This window comes from Chionomys nivalis, chromosome 19 (assembly GCF_950005125.1).
Source record: "Chionomys nivalis chromosome 19, mChiNiv1.1, whole genome shotgun sequence".
NCBI classification, from domain to species: Eukaryota; Metazoa; Chordata; class Mammalia; order Rodentia; family Cricetidae; genus Chionomys; species Chionomys nivalis.
The window spans coordinates 19102328-19121719 of NC_080104.1; the positions used below are offsets into that span (position 1 = coordinate 19102328).

Sequence of the window (19392 nt, forward strand, 5' to 3'; positions counted from 1 at the left end):
CTGCAGCCCTTACAGATCTGATGCAATGAAGTGGAAAGTCGTATGCACAAATTTCATCTTCCCCGTGACTAAATTTGTGTTCATTTGGCCAATGCTCAGATAGGACAAAATTCACATAGCAGCAAAGCAATTCAAATTGTTTTATAAGGATACCTTTAAAACTTTATTTATTTTTATGTTACATGTATGGGCATGTTGCCTGCGTGTATGTCTGTGTACCACTGTATCCTGTGCCCGTGGAGGCCAGAGAGGACCTGACAGATGTTCCGAAACTGGAGTTACCGACCCATGCGAGCTGGGTACTGAGCCGAATCCTCTGCAGGAGCAACAGGTGATCTTAATCACTGACCATCAAACCCCGAGAGGGATACTTTCTGGTGTTTAAGGCAAAATTTTAGAATACCTTTGTATGTATCAAAAGGCTATACTACTCTCTACTAATACGTGAATGAAAAATCCAGTTCTTTCATTTTCTTGCTATCTGTTACATCATCTGACAGAACACTCTACATTGCTTTTACTCTTCACTACTCTGTTTGTGTTTCTGTCTTTCTCCTTTGTCTTGCATCCTTAGAGGACAGCGAAGAGACTGAGGCTCCCCCTCCTCTCCTCCCACATGCAGTATCTAAAACACTACTGCAGAAGGCTGGCCTGTCCCTTCCTAATACCTGCTTGAGTGTGGTGTCCACTGGATGCTTCGACATTTCCTTTAGGAATAAAAGTCAGCCAGCCACCTCTCCTTTTCATTCTCTTATTTCTGGAACTTGCAGAACTGAAGTCCCACAACTCTTCCCACCTCACGAAAGAGCAGTGATCGTCTGAGAAGGAAGGGAAATATCTCGCCTTGGTGCCTGCAGCCCTGCCCTCACCAGTCCATTAGTTAAGGGACGAAATCTGAATATTCAGTAAACCAACTTGCTGGACAAATAACGTGTGACATAGGAACCACTCACCCAGAAGAGACCCAGAGCAAGGCTCCATGCTGAAAACTTCAGTGAGGTATTGGATGTGGAGATCAACCCTAGAGAAAACAGTCCGTGTTAGAAAAATACCCTGGAGATGAGCAGAACAGAATGGAGACACACTTGGAAAGGGGGAAGCAAGTGACAGTGACTCTGATCAAAGAGAAAAAACAGTGGAGGGACGGGTGGGGCGCTGTCCTGGGAAAGTCTCAGGGGTGACATCAGTCACACACAGGTTAGATACTTTCTAGATGAAGGAGAGAGAATTTCTAGAGAAAATATAGAGTAATTTGGGGGTCCAAAGGAGAAGAACATGAGGCAGGAGGCATAGTGAATTCAGTTATCACAAATCATTTGTCCAAAGCCCCAGACACAGTCTTCTTAAAGTGCCCCACCACAGGCTTGCTTCTTTAGGCAGAGGCCCATCCATCCCCATCTCCACGAACTTCCAGTTTCCCTTTCCCCACACAAGGAAGACAACATTTCTCATCTGTTGGTCTAAGGAGTGAACTGCCCACAAGGCTTTGAGATTAATTTGTATGTTTATAACTCTAATCACCTCACTTTACAGGGAACAAAAAAAGACACCCAACTCCAGGTAGACATTCCCAAGTGAATTGCTGATCACCAAACAGACCCCCAGTCAACCTTACCCCTGGGCACGAATGCTGATTCCATTAATGAAGACTGAAATCGTGTGAATGCCAGTCGGCAGTGGGGGCAGCAGCACCTCCAGTCCCCAAGCTGTCTGTGTGAGGACCTGAGCAGAGGTGTTCTGCACACGGATTTGTACATCCAGATGGGTGTCGTTCATCAGCCTTGCCATCCCAAGGAACAGGATCTCGCCTCCTGTGTCAAGAAGACTATATTTACTTCTGGACCTGGGACCTCAACCACTTTGTCTTTTATGATTAAATAAAGTCAGCACTATACGTAAGTCTCTAAGAATTTTAACAGCTCCCCATTCTTCTCATGAAATTTCTAACAATTCCTTAAACAGAGCAACAGCCTAAAACCTCAAGGGCATCAATGTTGCAAAATTGAGACACTTGTGCTGACTTTGATCCCTGGAAAGGCAAATTAAGTAATTTGGAGGGTCAATTGCCTTCCTTACCTACAAAACAACGCTCTGTGTCCCCTCCTTTAGCTACTACTTTTGTGCTAAGAAAAGTAAAAATCTACATCTCCGAGATGTACTGCACGATTCCAACAGGTCATCGACTTTCGTGCCATTACCCCATGTGATCCTCCCCCTGAGTCCTAGCTTGCTTTATGACCCTAAGATAAAACACTGGCCAAAGCCAATGTGGGGAGAAAAGGGTTTCTTGACCTCATAGGTCACAGTGAACCATCAAGAGAAGCTAAGAGAGCTCAATACAGGAACTGAAGCAGAGGCCATGGAACATTGCTGCTTTATTTGCTGTCCCTGGCTTATTCCTTTCCTATAGACCATAGGCCCATCCTAGGGATACCACCACCCACAACTGCCTGAGCCCTCCTATATCAATTGGCTATTAATGAAATGCCTCCCAGGAGATTAGAGAGACGACTTGGTGGCTAAGAGACCTTGCTGCTCTTATAGAGGACCTGGGTTTGGTTCTCAGCACATATATGGTGGTTTGCAACTATCCATAACTCTAGTTCCAGGAAATCTGACCTCCATGGGTGCCAGGGACACATGTGGTACCCATACATATATGCAGACAAAATCCTCACATGCATAAAATAAAATAAATAAATCTAAATAGAAATTTTAAGGAAAAGAAAATGTGTCTCACACACGCTCACAGGGCAAACTGATCCGGCAATTCTTCATCTGAAATTCCATATTCCAGGTGATTTTAGGTTTGCATCAATTATGCAGCTGAGGATAGTTATGATCCACTGTGCCAGCGAAATACAGCTAGCATTTTAAAGTTGAGGAAACCTTAGTCATCAAAGTGTCATAGCTAAGTAGTGAAAAAGTCAAACCCTGCACTCCTGTCTCTGCTCTGTAGTTCAATGGTCTTTTGCTACTATCAGCAACTGCTTTTTTTTTTAAAGAAAAGTGTATATCATAAACACTTACCTCAACTTTTTCTAATTGAGATGTGTATTAAGTCCATGACAAAGATGCTATCTGACACAAAAAGGCTTGCATAGACTTCACTGTCAAATAACTGTCAAAACTTGTAAATAAACTGACAAAATTGTGTCGGTAGGAGGTAGGGGAGATGGCTCAGAGGGAAAGTCATTGCTACCAAACCAGATGGCCTGAGTGTGTTCCCTAGGATCCAAATGGTAAAAGGAGAGAACCAATTCCATAGGTTGTCCTCTGAACTACACACTAACACACACACACAAGTTTATTTAAAACCATGGGTTTTATTTTAATTTTAAGTAGAAGACACACTATAAGAGTCAATTAACAGGCAGTACTATTCAAACTAGAATGTTCTTCTTCAAAGAATCACCCTGATTATTCAAATAAGAACATAAGGAGAGGCTGAATTATTGCACAATATGGTACTTCAATTTGGTAGACATAATCTCAAAGAGAGTGAGTGAAGTGGGGACTTAATATTTAATTCTTAAAATTTTACAACTTGGTCTCAAGCCTTGTGTAGCACATTATCATTTCATCATTCAATGGCTTGAGGGAAACAGCAGCTAGCTGGTTTTTAAGAAGAAAGGTATGTGCAGACACAGGTACATGTCTGGAAAAGAAACCAAGACGGTGATGTCTGTCTGACTGATCATCAGAAAAGCTAATCCTCAGGGAATCTACATTCCTTGGAAACATCCTTAGGTGTGCAAGGAATGGAAGGATAGGACTGGAGCTATTGTTCATGCTTAGAGAACAAACATGCAGGAAGGACAAACTCAGTCTGCAGACAACCAGAGGCTTAATGAAAGCCAGTTATGTACCCGGTAGCAGAAGGAGAAATGCATGCCTCTGCCTCACACTCCCCAGTGCACCCCCAGTTTGGAATAGAGCACCCTAAAGGTCCACTAACCACAAGCACCTCACAAGCACCTCAGAGTCAATGCAGTGATCCCAAGTAGAGGACACTACAGCTAATTAGATGAGACTGGAAGAGACTGCCTGTCTCAGCCAGGGTTTCTACTGCTGCGATCAAAACACCATGACCAAAAGCAGCTTGGGAAGGAAAGGGTTTCTTTCTTCTTACAACTCCCAGGTCATAATCTACCAATCAGAGAACTCAAGCAGGAACCTGGAAACAGGAACTGAAGCAGAGACTGTTGGTGTGGGAGAATGTCCTGTATTCTGTCAATTATATTTTAAATAAACACTGATTGGCCAGTAGCTAGGCAGGAAGTGTGGGCGGGACAACCAGACAGGAAGTACAGGTGGGTCAATGAGAACAGGAGAATTCTGGGAAGAAGGAAGCCTATTTCTCTGCAGTCCTGACTGGACCACAGAACAAGCAAGATGTGAGCCACATGGTTAACATAGACAAGAATAATGCGTTAATAATGGGCTATATAAGTTATAAGAGTTAATAAGAAGCCTGAGATAATGGGACAATCAGTTTATAACTAATGTAGACCTCTGTGTGATTTTTTTGAAACTTAACGATTGCGGGAACTGGGCAAGACAGAAAACCTCAATCAACAGGCTATAGACAGTTCCTGCTTGCTGGCCAACTCCTCATTGCTTGCTCGGCCTGCTTTCTTATACATTTAAGGACCACCTGCCCAGAAATGGCACTTCCCAAGGTAAACTGGGTTGTCCCCATCCATCATTAATCAGACAATACTCCATTGAGTAGCCTATAGAACAGTCTTATGAAGGCATTTTCTCAATTAAGATTCCTATAGTGATATTTTGTTTGTGAGCTAACAAATAAAACTTGCCTGAAGATCAGAGTGCAGAGTTAATCCATAAAGAGGTCTTACCTCTCCCAATGCACAAGCCAAAGGGGTGATCCTGTCTATATGAATCTTCAGACTGCATCTAAGCTCCTGTGTCTCCCCCCCCCCGCTTAAATCCCAAGTGCTGGGATCTCCTCAGTGTGAGATTTGTTTGTTTGTTTGTTTGTTTGTGAATCTTTAAGACAGATTCAATCTTGTTATCCAGAGCATCCTTGAACTCAGAGATCTGCCCTCCTCTGTCTCCCAAGTGCTAGGATTAAAGATGTGTGCCACCATTGCTTGTCCTCAGTGGCTAACTAGTATTTTAGCTCTGCACTCTGATATTCAGGTAAGCTTTATTTTTTAGATTACAAACAAAATCAAAATAACACTACAGATTCCTTCTTCCTAGATGTGTCTACATTTCTGTCAAGTTTACAAAAACCAACCAGCACACTGCTAAAAAGAGAAAAGTGGATATGATGATGCTTTATTCAAGTTCTTGAATGTTACTGCCTCATTTGGGACTTAAGCCTTGACATTTTCATTAATAAAATGATGCCAAATTCTTTTCCATACAGTTTTTGGAAAAATTAACTTAGAAATTCTGAAAAGGTATATGTAGAATCAGGTGTGCACTCTCTCTCTCTCTCTCTCTCTCTCTCTCTCTCTCTCACACACACACACACATCTTACCTTCACATTCTTCCTCACTTCCCCACTCTCCTTACTTCTTTTTTGTGTTCCCAACCTCTACTTTGAAATCCAGTGAGTTTAACAGATTTCAAAGGGGACCAAGAAAAAAGACAATAGTTAACGCTAGCCCAAAACAGGCTTATTTGGCCAGTGTTATGGCAAGTTCCTCAGGATAAAAGAAAACCAAAATCAAAGCATGTGTGAAAATGCCTTGCCAGTAGCCATGTCAGAGGAGCAGCAGATTGCAGTTGACTTCAGGGTGTCAGCCTACCAGGAGGTGAATCCCTGATGGATGAATCTTGGATAGACAAGGCCCCCAAGACCACAGACTCCAGGATGTCTTTTGCTTCTGCTGTGCCTTCACACATTTGCTTCTGCCATCTTTCTCTGGTATCTGGTATGGTGTGAATGGGTGTGAGGAGATCTCACTGCCTGTAAATTAGTCTGTCTATCTCATGGAAACATCCCATTCTACTGGGGATTTTTACCTGAGGATTATTATGAAGATGATTTCTTTCTAAGATTTACTGTCTAATTGATGATAATTATAATGTTAGTACAAATTAGCTGTTCAATAAATATTTATTGAATACTAATATAACATTCACATAATTTTTATAAGAAAATAGTCCCATTTCTACAGAGAATAAATCAGATATAAGATTAATTTTATCAGGTAACATGAAAAAGATCTTTCATCTATAAAAGATCTTTCATCTGTATTACAATAAGCTGAATCCAGTATGCATGTCTGCAATCATAACACTCAAAAGGGTGTAACAAGTATTATGAGTTTAAGGTCATACAAATAGAGTTTTCAGGCTAACTGGAGTAAATAGGGAGATAATGCCTCAAATAAATAAATAAAATCGTAAATAAAAATCCACAATCTATTCATTGACTTTTAATGGGATCAAAACTCTGCAGAAAAGAATAGCTGGAGGTAACATGGATCTTACCTGCTATGCTGCTTCTGTTTCTACTCAAAGACACAACCACTGGATTTAAAGAGGAGACATAAGTAAATGCTCTGGGAAGAACTGTAGAGTGCTCTCCAGTGATCACGGTCACATTCACAGTGTATCCATCTTTCCCCTGAAAAGCAATTTTAGAATTCAAATCTTAGCTGGATTTGAAGGTAAAGGAGAGCTCTAAGCATAATCAGTATAAATAAATATAAAAATGCTGATCCTGGTATATAGTTCCTGCAGAGAGGCAAGAACTTAGACAAATGTAGTACTGAATAATATTGACTGTGCCCTGAACGGTAAGTAAGAGAAATCTGCACTTAACACACTATTTGTTTCTGGGCCGTAAAGTGTTTCTGGAGTGTCTATACTCAGCTAAACTATCCATCCTGTGAGAGAGTAGTTTCAGACATGTAAATGCTCAGAAATTTTCCTCCTATGTTGTCTTTTGTAAGATACAACTTAAGGCTTTTGATATCCCAGATAAATAATAACCAAATGAAGGAGACACCACTCTTACCCCTCAAGGCTCCAGATACATGGAGAAAAGTATGGTAGAAGGAATGCAGGATAGAGAGGGGTACTGTGAAATGCTGACTTCTAGACATGGTCTGATCATTGCATTCTTGAACTCACGGTAGCTGTGGTTACCCCACAAGACATATGTAAAACAGAGTCCACCAACACTCCAGGAAGATGGGGGAAGTGGTTCAGAAGGACTCTATCCTAACTGAGACCCTACCAGCAGCATTTAATGGCTGCTGGGGAATGTGGCAGTCACTTTCTTCTGTGGTGTAGTCATTAGTAAGTAAGCCCCCCACCCTATGGTCATTCAAGAAACCCTAATGAAACTCAATGGATCTTAAAAGAAAGGGGAGGAACTTGGAAAGAAAGAATCCAGAGGAAGCAGAATGGAGTCAAGGGAGGATGGTAGTGGGAGAACATCATCAAAATATATTATATCCACATATAAAATTGTCACAGAAGTTTTAAAAGCCTAAAGAGTAAACAGTGAAACTACTAGTAAGAGAAAACAAGGAACAAAACAGAAACTACAGAAAAGAAGTCTAGATATGTCCAACCTAGATCAAAACAAGAACAGAGCTTCAGTAAAAAGGATGAGGGAATGAGGAAATTCACTTACAACATAGTGGGGTTCCATACTGCCCCATCCCTCCTTCTCATGGTATCTTATCCCCCAGCCTTAGCAGAGATCCCCAGACTACTACAGGCAACACAGGCCCCCAGATCTCCAGGTAGGCTGCCGACCCACTCAGAGTCTACCCAGCCTATCCTCAATCATCCCACCCTACCCTGTTGCCAAAATCCAGTTCCCAACTCTGGTAGAGAATCCCCAGATGGACCACAGGCCATGTTGGCTGCCAGAACTCCAACCCCCAGCTCTAGTGGAAATACCCTGCTCAACCAGAGGCCATCCCAGCCAAAAGAAGTCCAGTCCACAAATCAAGTGGAGACCCTCTATTCAACCACAGGCTGCTCCAACCAGAAGATGAGAAAGAAAACAGTAGCCAAGGAACAAAACACCAATCTAACAAACATAAAAATGATTATAAACATCTAGACCTATAATCCTCCCCAAACCAGATGCATAGATACCAGTACAAGAACATAATCAACAACAGCCAAGGCAATATGTCACCATAAGAATCCAGCTATCCTACTACAGCAAGCCCTGAATATTCCAACACAGCTGAAGCATAAGAAAACAACTTTAAAACATTTTTTATGAAGATGATAGAAGTTCTTAAAGAAGAAATGGATAAATCCTTTAATAAAATCCAGGAAAACATAAAGAAAAAATTGGAAGAAATAAATAAATCCCTTTTAAAAATCCAAGAAAAGATTAAGAGCTGGAGAAAATGAATAAGCCTATTCAAGACCTGAAAATATAAACAGAAGAAATAAGAAAATAAAAACAGGAGATTCTGGAAATAAAAATTTCGGTAAGTGAACAAGAACTATAGACATAGACATCACCAACAGAATACTATAGACAGAAGAGAGAATCTCAGGCACTGAAGATGCAGTAGAAGAAATAAATACAATGGTCAAAGAAAATCTTAAATCTAAAAATTCTTGGCACAAAATATCCAGGAAATCTGGAGCACTAAGAAAAGACCAAACCTAAGAATAATAGAAATAGAGGAAAGAGAAGAAGCCCAGCTCAAAGGCTCAGAAAATATTTTCAATATAAGCATAGAAGAAAAATTTCCTAGCATAAAGAAGGACATGCCTACTAAGGTACAAGAAGTTCAAAAAACAGCCAAATAGATTGAAACAGAAAAGAAAGCCCCTTTGTCACATGATAATCAGACACTAAACCTACAGAACTAAAAAAGAATAAGAAAAGTTGTAAGAGAAAAAGAAACATATAATGGCAGACCTATTAGAATGACACCTGACTTCTCAGTGGAGACTCTAAAAGCCAGAAAAACCTGGGCAGATGTTCTTCAGACTCTAAGAGACCACAGACCCTGACCACTGCATCCAGCAAAACTTTCTATCACCATAGATGAACAAAATATATTCCATGATAAAGTCAAGTTTAAACAATATATGTCCACAAATCCAGCCCTACAATGGTTACTAGAAGAAAAACTCCAACCCAAGAAGGTAAACTATAACCATGGAAAAATAAAATAAATAATCTCAGAAACAGGAGAAACCATAATTGAAGGAGAATTGTCTGTATTCTGTCAATCATGTTTTAAATAAACGCTGATTGACCAGGCAGGAAATATAGGCGGAAAAACGAGACAGGAAGTAGAAATGATGCAATGAGAACAGGAGAATTCTGGTAAAGAGGAAGTTGTTTCCTCCCACTCCTGCCCAGACCACCAAAGCAGCAGGATGTCATCTGCCCCCACTGAAAAAAGGTACAGAGCCACATGGTTAACATAGATCAGAAAAATGGATTAATCAAGGTGTGAGAGTTAGCCAGTGAGAGGCTAGAGCTAATGGGCCAATCAGCTTACAATTTATGGAGACCTATGTGTAATTTTCTTTGAGGCTAAACAGTTGTGGGGTACTGGGTGGGACAGAAATCCAAACAAGCAGGCCTGGCCTTTCATGTTACACATAATGACTGGTCCAACTTGAGGCCCACACCAGAGGGAACTTATGCCTGACACTGCATAGAGGATGGGCAGTGCAGAGACTCGGGATAGAATCAAACAGCCAAACAAGACTTGTAAAAAATTCAATGAAACGATTACTTTACTCAGAGATTGGTGCCTAGTCCAATTGTCATCAGAGAGTCACCATCATGGGAGCACAAGTAAAGACTCTCTCAGTCAAACACTAGGTGGAGCCAGGGAAACCTCCACAAGAGAGGAGAAGGAAGAATTATAGGAATCAGAAGGATCAAGGACACCAGGAGTACATGGCCCACAGAACCAACTAAGCAGGACTCGAAGGGAATCACAAATTAGGATGCTTGAGTTGCATTATTATTTAAGGAATTAACTGAAATTAATCACAACACAAGCACAGGGTTTTATCTTTTTTTAATAGCAAAACATACGATAGAAAACACTAGCCCATTGTTATGGTGAAAGAAGCTCAGATTAGTTACTTTAGTGCACACAAGGGATGTGATAAAATTCGCACAGGACAACAAAGTGTCTCCTTACCCTGGGTGGGACTTTGCACCGAATTTGTTGTGAATTGCTGCTAATGGCATCAATGGCACACGACTGAGTTCCAAACAGCACCAGACTTGTACCTTCCAAATGGCAACCTCGGATGGTAACCCACAGTCCTCCTGTAATGAAAGCAGCACCTTTACACATATATAGCCTTATAAGCAGATTGAAGGTAATTACAGGAAAAATTAAAATGAAATTGAAATAGGAAACTCTTTAGTCAAAACGCAAAGCAATGCTCAAACTGCAGGAAAAGACTGAATTGAAGTGTAGACAGAGAGGAAGAAATGGTGAACAGAGGACGGAAAGAGTAGCAAGGCATTCTGGAGACCTTTATGAATAAAATATAAGGATATAGCCAGGAGTCAAGGAAGCAGGTAGTATCTGCAAACATTGTCTGACCTAGATTCTAACTATCATTCTTGCCCATTCCGTAAAGCATATTCGTTCCCAAGAAGCAACGAGTGAGAGCATGACAGTAGAAATAGCAATGGGGCAGAGCCAGGGCCTGCAGATCATTTTTAGCATTGGCCCCAAGCTCAGCTGTCTTCGCTTTCCTTCAAGAATAGCCCTTCCAACCTGGAGAGCCAATACCACACAAAGCAGATTTTAGTCACCGTAGCAGGACATAATGACGAATATTGTCTGCCTCTGCCATCAGGAATTCTCTGCAGGCTACCAGTTAGCTGCAAAGGCCACCATGTCCTCACTATAGGCCAGAACAGTGATGCTAGTCCTCCCAATACCACAGCACACTTCCCTAGTTTAGCTGATGCTAAATAAAAGTTCACTTTTTTTGTTTATCCTCATCTGGTGGGGGAGGCTGGTTTCAGGTTCTTTGCTTTTCTATGGAGCCTTTCTATGATGCTTGAATTTGTAGGCTCAAATGGTCCCTTGCCTCAGTCTCCTAGCTGGGACTATAGACATACACTATCATATATGGCTAGAAATGCAGTCGTTGTTGATGAGAAGAATAAGTCTGTTCTGCAGTAAGAGAGTGAGAAAAGACACCAAATAGAAACTCGGGTCTCTTGAGATTATGTGAGGCTGCAAAAGCAAGAGGCAGGCTAGACAAAGAGAGGGAACTTACACAACGCAACCAAAACCTTTGGGACTGGTGCGACATAGAGAAATAACACCTGAAGTTCAGTGGGTAGCTCGCTCTGAAGAGTCAGAACAAGACTACATGAGACTTCTAAGGTAGAGAGAAAAGTGGGAGGAATGGTCAATATACGAAAGCAACACAGTAAGGATACAGCATCTATAAATAAACTTGACAAGAAAACATTGAGGGAAATTTTTAAATGCCACTGAAGACCTTAATGGGTGGATTAAATTAGAACTGAAAAAAGTTAGCATAAATTGGTCAAAAGAATAAGTACTATAATTTCTCTGAATTAAACATAAAAGCATAGATATGACTCCAATTAAATTTAGTGGGATGTTTGTATAAATTGGACAAGATGACCATAAAGTTCGGTGAAAAGTGAACAAGGAAAACCAGAAAGTAGTAATTCAGAAATAAGAGTAAAGAGGTATTCTGAAAACACACATACAGGCACACACACACACACAAAACCTGTTTGAAATCCAACAGGATAAAAATGTGAAATAGCACGTGCTTAGATCGAGCAGACAGAATGAGCAACCTGGAAGGCAACTTACAGAAGCAAGTCTACAGGGCATGAAGGGTGTGTGGCTTCACTCAGCACACAGATAGATTATTTATTGAGTAAATAAAATAAGAGAATAGCATGAGTAAAGATAAAACCTGAATTCTTGACTCCCGTCTTTCACCCAAAGCAAATTTCAAATAAAATATTTGGACATAAACAGAGAAAATGGGGAAAGAATGGAAGCAAACATAGTATCTTGTTTTCACACAACTTCAGAGAAGCCCACTCTGAGTGTTTTACAATCTCTAAAGCTATAAAGGTCAAACACATTTTACTACAGAAAATTATTTATTAATTATAGAAATACAAAAAAATAGTCAAATACATTAAAATATTTTCAAGTTCTTAATATCAAAAAAAGAACAACAATCAAATTTGGAAAGAAAGACTGAGATGAACAAACTTCCCAGAAAGGAAACTATAACATCTTCTAAGCCATGGAAATTCAATATCTCTTAAAATAAATATGACTTAAAACAATGCTGAATTATTTTTCATCTATAAGATATTAAACATCAAAAAATTAAAAAATATATTAGTAAGATGTAGGCAATAAATATTCATACCTATATGTAAAAAACTGTAGAAACTTTAAAGAATATTTCTTATACTTACCACTATTATATTTTAATTCCAATTTTTCATGCATGTATGTGGTGTGCATGAGTGGATACAAATGTTCATGCATGTGGATACAGATACATGTATGTGCACAGACATGTAGAGTCCAGAGGTTGATGTCAAGAGTCATTTTTCTTAGCTCTTTCACCTTATTTACTGAAACAAGGTCTCCCAATAAAGCTCAGAGCTCATTGATAAGATAGCTTTATTAGCCAGCTTGCTCTAGCAATCCAATTTCTGTCTTCTGGTTGGAGTTATATACAGGACACTTGCTCATCTGATATTTACATGGGCTTCCTGGGGTCCAAATTATGCAGAGCAAGCACTTTAACACTGAGAAATCCCTCCAGGAATATATGTTAAATTTTTAAGTGTATTTAAACCCGTGGCCCAGAAATTCTTCCAGCAAATGCTAATGAGTACCCTATCCCAACAAAGTCCTCCTTCCCGCTTCACTCCCTCCCCTTAATATTTTTGCTCTACGTCTTTACCACTACCTATCCAAGATAGTCATTTTATTTTTAATTTAATTTTTATTTTTATTTACCATATCCCAGCATTGAGTTTTGATGCATAATGAAAGCTAAATAAATTCTCATTATGATGATTTTGTCAATGGTGATTGTGAGAAATCATAGGGGTGGTAAGATTTCACCATTTTCATTTGAAAATGTGTGCTTCCCAAGGATTCGCTGCCTAAGAAGGCAACTCTATTTTAGCCCAAAAGTGAATTAATAGTGTGTAAGAAAAGTCAAGATTGTCCTCAAACATTTCTTTTGAGAATGCTTGAGAAGGGATAAGTGGTGAATTTGAGTATTACAGATCTCATTTTTATATTTATTCATTCTGTACTCTGCTCTTATTTAAATTTCTTTTTAACAGGTCTTACCTGGTTCTCTTTAAATCCCTAAAGCAGGGTTTCACACACTAGACTATTCATAGAGACGTTGAGGATTCTATTAAAATACAGATTGACTCTGGATGTCCAGAAGACTGCACTTCTAACAAGCTCCCGGTTGATAAAGATACTGCTTGCCCAGGGCCACACTTGAAGCACTAAGGTCATCAGCACCCAGCATGGTACTGTGCACAGGGTGTGATGAGCATTTATGGATACTGTATAGGTGACAGGGCCAGGAGATGGGTTCACTGGGAAAGTCTAATGCAATAACAAAGAAAACAACAGCAAGAACCTCTCTCAGATCCCACCTCCCAGCCTTAAAAAGTTACTTGATAAGCATCTGAAATTATCCCTTCTTAGAGCATCATGCCTTTTGCTAAAACAGGGGAGGACATGGATAATGCTCCAAGCCCTTCAAATCTCTTCACTGTTTACTGATGATACGCTTCCTGACAGGGATGTTCATAGCATTTCAATTCTCCTGGGATTGGTTTTTTACACTAAAAGTTTGTCATTCTATTTTTAAAACCTTAAGTCTTGCATTCTGAGAGCTCTGTCAACTCCAGAAAAACTGAGCAGTACAAAGCGCTCTATGTTGGGCAAGTAGCTGACTGAGCCTTCTGCTTGCTTGGAAAATGTCTGCTCTCTAGCAGTGTGGCCTGAGCTGGGAAAGTAACTATATAAGATTAAACCTCTAATAAATCTCGTCAGAAGGCTGCAATAAGCCCTAAACTCAAGGCAATAATTCATGGGATAATGAGGAATATGGTCTTTCGCTCTGAGTAAAACATGTATCCTTGCTCCCTCCTGACATCAATGAAAAGACTTTGCTATTTTGTGTGGACCTGAGAAGGGGTGGGCCTGCTGATTCACTCACCCAAGGCAAAACAGAATCAGAAGCAAACTTGTCCTTCAAACAATGACTCTGTCTAGAGTACACCACTTTAAACTGTATTCCGAACTACAGGCTTCTGGCCAACAGAATCAATAATGACAAAATACAAGTCATTAAGAAAAGGAATTGTGCATTGCATTCTACAATGTTAATACATTAGCAAACATGAATCTGGGTATTTCTGAACCTGTTATAATCCATCTGGAGTTTTCCCTAAACTAGTAGAGTCCTTCAGAAAGTAACAATTCTTGGAAAGATCTCTACTCTCCCATGAATCTGAGATCCAATCCATGGTTCTGATGTTGACAAGACCCATTATTCTCTAGACTTGAACTATGCAAACAGTTGGCTTTGAATACTAGCCAAGTTTCCAAGAATACTAGAGAAGGCTGTAAAATAAAAACTACGTCAAATGTCCCTCGTGAGTGGGCATACTTGCCAAACACGGCTACTCAACAAGAGTGTTGCTATCTCTTGACCCATTTACTCTCGAAGAAAGCTAGGCAAGCTACAAATGAGGCATCCTCAGGCTTCTAAAGGCAAGGCAGCCTAGCACAGAGAACCTGTAAATGCTGACACACCCAGCACTCTCTTTTGTGCCTTGGCTACACCCCTTCCCTATGAAGCCTCAAGCAAGTCACATTTTCCCTAGAACTAGCAATGTCTCATTTAGCATCTTGAAGTTTTTCAGATGAATGACCATCCAAGTGACTCCATGGTCTAGTGAGTCACACCATCAGCCAAATTTTCATCTCATCTTAATGTGCCAGGCAAGTCCATTTCAGAGCTTAAAAGTGTCTTTACTTGAAGAAATGACTAGGAAACAAAAAGCTACGAATCTCAATACGTATAGAATGTATCATGCTTTGGGCCGAGATTTGCACATATGAACAAAAGCTGTCACTTCAGAGAACAGGTACGCAGCAGAGGCCCGCCCACATTACCTATCTCTGCAACCGTAGCAGGCTCCACAGCATCCAGCCTGGGTTCCACATACAGGAAGAGGCCTTCTCCACTGGCATTAACAGCAAGGCCTGAAGGTCTCACCAGGATCAAAATCCGATGCACTCCAACTGGTAGCAGGTCCATCTCACAGACCACATTTGTTTCATTTGAGAAAATAACTTCACATCTTGTTTGGTTCACTGTAACCTGCAAGGACTGGGCAGCTCTAGGGAAACCAGTTCCAGTAAAATAAACCAGTAGGTTGACGTCACATCCTAAAAGAGGGGGTGGCGGATTCAAACGTCAAATCAGTACTGACACTCCATTCAAGAGCTCTCACTCCAACACCAGATGCTTGTTCTCTTTCAGCTTCCTCTCCCAAAACTGGAGGAGTGGACTAATGACTGAAACAACTGCATTCATCATTCTGTCTACAGTCCCCCACCTTCAACTTCCTCGGACTAGCAATGAAATGCCATAACTTCATACAACTAAATCATCCAATAATAATATAAAGGAAGTTCAAACTGAAGGACTAATAATAATCACACACATATTTAAATAAGAAATGACATCCCTTAATGGACCAAACATGCACCTTCCATTGCATCCACATCTCCTGAAAATGCTGATGCTCCTACCCTCTACATGGCCTCCACTAAAAAATCACTGATTCTAAGATTCATATCTAGAGCCTACCAGGGGACTGCCACACATAATCCACACTGGGAGTTGACTCTTGCAGGTACTGGAAAGAGCAGGAGCCTGAACAATGGGCTGGTACATCATTCACTTGCACAGCCACCTGGAGGAGGGAGGTGAGAGAATTAACAGCAAATGTATGGACCTGAGGAACATAAGGTCAGTCACAAAGGATTTGTGAGCATTTCCTAAATTAAATGTCTTTATGATTCATACATTCTCAGTTCCTCTTTTCTATTTTCTCACTGAAAGTTCTTATACAAAAATGAATGGCTCAAAACATATTATCCTTTCTCAAAGTTGTGGAAATGCTGAGATCCATTTGTGCAAATAAATACGGTTAATGCATGGCTTTCTGAAATAATGTCCTTTCTGGGATTTCCAGTCTCACTTTGAACTCCGAGGCTCTGTGACTCTTCCAGATACCTATATTGTACATGACTGAATATGATAAATTGTTTTTAAAATGTGTCCTCTTTCGTCTGGTAAGTAAATTCATAAACTTGGATATTTTTCTTCCTAGGCCCACACATCATGAAAACTACCTTTTTTCCCCACTAGGACAAACTCTTAGGCACTGTCCTTGTGCCTTCACTGCAGACCAAAGTGTATTTCTACATTTGGTCTGAAGTTGTTTTTGTCCTAGATGATAGGTCAGTTCAGACTCTATCGCTCTCATTTCCAATGGAACTCAATGAATACTAACTCAGTCTGAAGGCTACCTCAAATAATGTTTAAAATTGGGGCGAGGGGGATAAAAGATACGACTTGATCGACTTGACCAATGCTGTAGGATTTTTTAAATGGGCTAGCTGTGCAGCCACGTTATGTAAGTTCTCTGTAAGAGGAAGGGTATACTTGAATGCCCTGGGTGACAAAGAGCCCTTCAGTCTTATTTGTAATGATTTATTTTCAAAAGATAAAAATAAGGATCAGGAACAGCAAGATGGCTCCACTGATAAAGGCACTTGCCACCCAACCCTGATGACCTGAGTTCAATCCCTGGAACCCAGGTGAAATGAAAGGAAATAACCAAGGCCATAAAGTTATCCTCTGACCGCCACATGCATGCCCAGTCATATGCTCTCCTACCCCAACCTGCACACACATCATACATACACAACAACAACAACAACAATAAATAATAATAATAATAAAATTTAAAAATATTAATTATATTTAATCATTCTCAGTTTGGATACTTAATAATTGGTTATACGTTTTTAGCTATATGGGTCCTCTGTTTTTTGTACCACAATAATAGCATAAATATTTATAAAGGCCATGATTGCTTGCAAAGCAATTATGTTTTCATAGTACTTTGGAAACGCTGTGGAAGCAATCCAAATGGAAAAAAAAAAAAATGAGTCACAGAAGTTGAAGCAGTTGGCTTTCAATGCAAACAAGTGAAGAACTTGAAATACGCTTGGTGCTAGTGGCCCAACACGCTCACCTGAGTTTGCTGGTTGGCAGTTGCCAACATGTCTCCGAAGATGGGCCCGAGGAGAACTCCACCATCATACACCACACGAGCAGTTACAGCAGGATTCACTCCAGTGAGATTTTGATCTGAGACCTGAGAGAGTTACATTTCTGATTAATTCTGTCATGGAAAAGAAATCTCATCTTGAGGGAAACAAATGAGTTTTTATGCCACATTCTGTTTGAAATACTCTCATAGCTTGAATTGATAAAGAATTTTAGTCTAAAAGTTAGTTCCAGGACGCCTAGGGCTGTTAAACAGAGAAACCTTGTCTAAAAACCTAATAGTTAAAATAAATAAAAAGTGGCTAATAAAACATGGGCTGTGTGTGAGTGGAGTTGTCAAGCAGAAGCACCCACACTCAAATAATAAGAATAATGTATCTTGAGATACTTTGCTTCTATATGCCTCTTTTTATATTAGCTGTAATCTAAATATTAAAAGAAAATATAAGAACATAGTGCTTTGAGATCAGCACAAACATTATCATTCTTCTTCCATCTCACTCCGGGATTTCACTTGAGAAACCACTTATCTGACAGTGCCGTAAAGCTTGGATAAAATTTCATCTTGGGCTTCATTTTATAATAAGCAAGTGCTAGATGATCATTCGATTATTTTTTAAAATGCTACATATGCAAGAGCATCTGCTTTTGCCATTATCCAAAGACAGAAAATCCTTTTCTAAATTCCCTTCTGCCAGGCCATCTGCCTCATGATGATCAAGTCGATCACATCTGTTTGAATTACCCACAAACAGATGTGGAAAACTATGTGGTGGACACTGACCAGCAGCTCCTCCCTCTGCCTTAAATTAGGGAAGGAAGCACTGGCTTTAATACGATGAGATCTGAGATGTAAAATTCAGGTTGAAACTTTCTGATGAAAGATATAAAACCCCTTTGCTATAATATGGCAACAAATAATAATAATAATAATAATCTATATCCATTTCTATTCATATAATTCTATATTTCTTTACAAAATTTCTCCACCAAATCTATACCACAAAAAAAGTTTGGTTATACCTACCCTGATAAAATTGGGCAAATCCCCAATCTGAGTAGCCCAAGAAAGAGTCCACACATGTTCATAGCAGGAGTTCAGCTCCTTCGTCACAATGATGTCACTGACATTGAGGTATCCAGATGTGGACGCGTCAGCATTGTCCTGCAATAGCTTGTGAAGATGTCTGGAAGACATGTGCACCGGAACATCTGCGAGCCAAGAGTGTGCAGAAAACATGAGGTCAGTGAATCCTCATTGTGGTTGTCAATGACAAGGATAGAAGAAAATAAACACCAGGATGACGCTAAACTTGCAGGAGAATTTCAGAATCAAGATATAACACAAGAGCACCTTTACCCGACTAAAAATCATGTTTTTTCCCCAGAAGTAGACGCCTATTTTTTACACTGAGACACTTCCTTCAGTGTCATATATCACAAGGCAAACAGTGACCATGCTATGTCAGACAAGATGGTCTCAGCTATCAACTGAACACGCATGCTCCAGACACCTTTGTGATGGCTGAAAGTCTAATTAAATGTTGGCTTTTTCTTGGAAAATTTTAGCTGGTCCTGTGAACAGAGAAATCTTGGCCACCTTTCACAGGGAGTAGGGGTGGCGTACAGCAGCTGACACCCATAAAACGTAGGCAACACAGCTGAGGAATGTTGGCACTTCTCTTTGCTCTGTCTATTAGAATCTCCTCTAAGCCCAGCCACCTGCTTCCTTGCTCCGCATCCCCACTGAGAAATAACAAATCTCTGTGCTTCACACTTTACCCAAAGTTTCCATTTCATTAGCTGGTCCCAACAGCACCGGGAGGTGGGCCATTTGGGGCACCTTCATGCCTACCTGAGGGATGAAGAAAATGAACCCTAATGGTATTCAAAAGCTTGCCAAGCCAGGGAGGCAGGTTTGGATTAAAATTCAGGCTGCCATCCACCTGCTCCCGAGCCTTCCTCTTGAATGCCACGCTGCCCTGAAGGGTCAATAAAGTGCCTCTGTGTTTCCACAA

At 40.3% G+C, this 19392-nt stretch overlaps 1 protein-coding gene across 1 annotated transcript in view; it reads right to left on the minus strand.

Moving 5' to 3' along the window:
* Positions 1-19392, minus strand: part of Pkhd1 (PKHD1 ciliary IPT domain containing fibrocystin/polyductin) — a 428039-nt gene that overhangs the window by 365925 nt on the left and 42722 nt on the right. Inside the window, exons 23-30 of the mRNA XM_057751507.1 lie at positions 18402-18586; positions 17340-17462; positions 15884-15989; positions 15184-15459; positions 10135-10265; positions 6473-6608; positions 1616-1811; positions 954-1021 (exon numbers count right to left, since the gene is read on the minus strand). Coding sequence (XP_057607490.1) covers positions 954-1021; positions 1616-1811; positions 6473-6608; positions 10135-10265; positions 15184-15459; positions 15884-15989; positions 17340-17462; positions 18402-18586 — 1221 coding nt within the window. The remainder of the gene's footprint in view (positions 1-953; positions 1022-1615; positions 1812-6472; positions 6609-10134; positions 10266-15183; positions 15460-15883; positions 15990-17339; positions 17463-18401; positions 18587-19392) is intronic.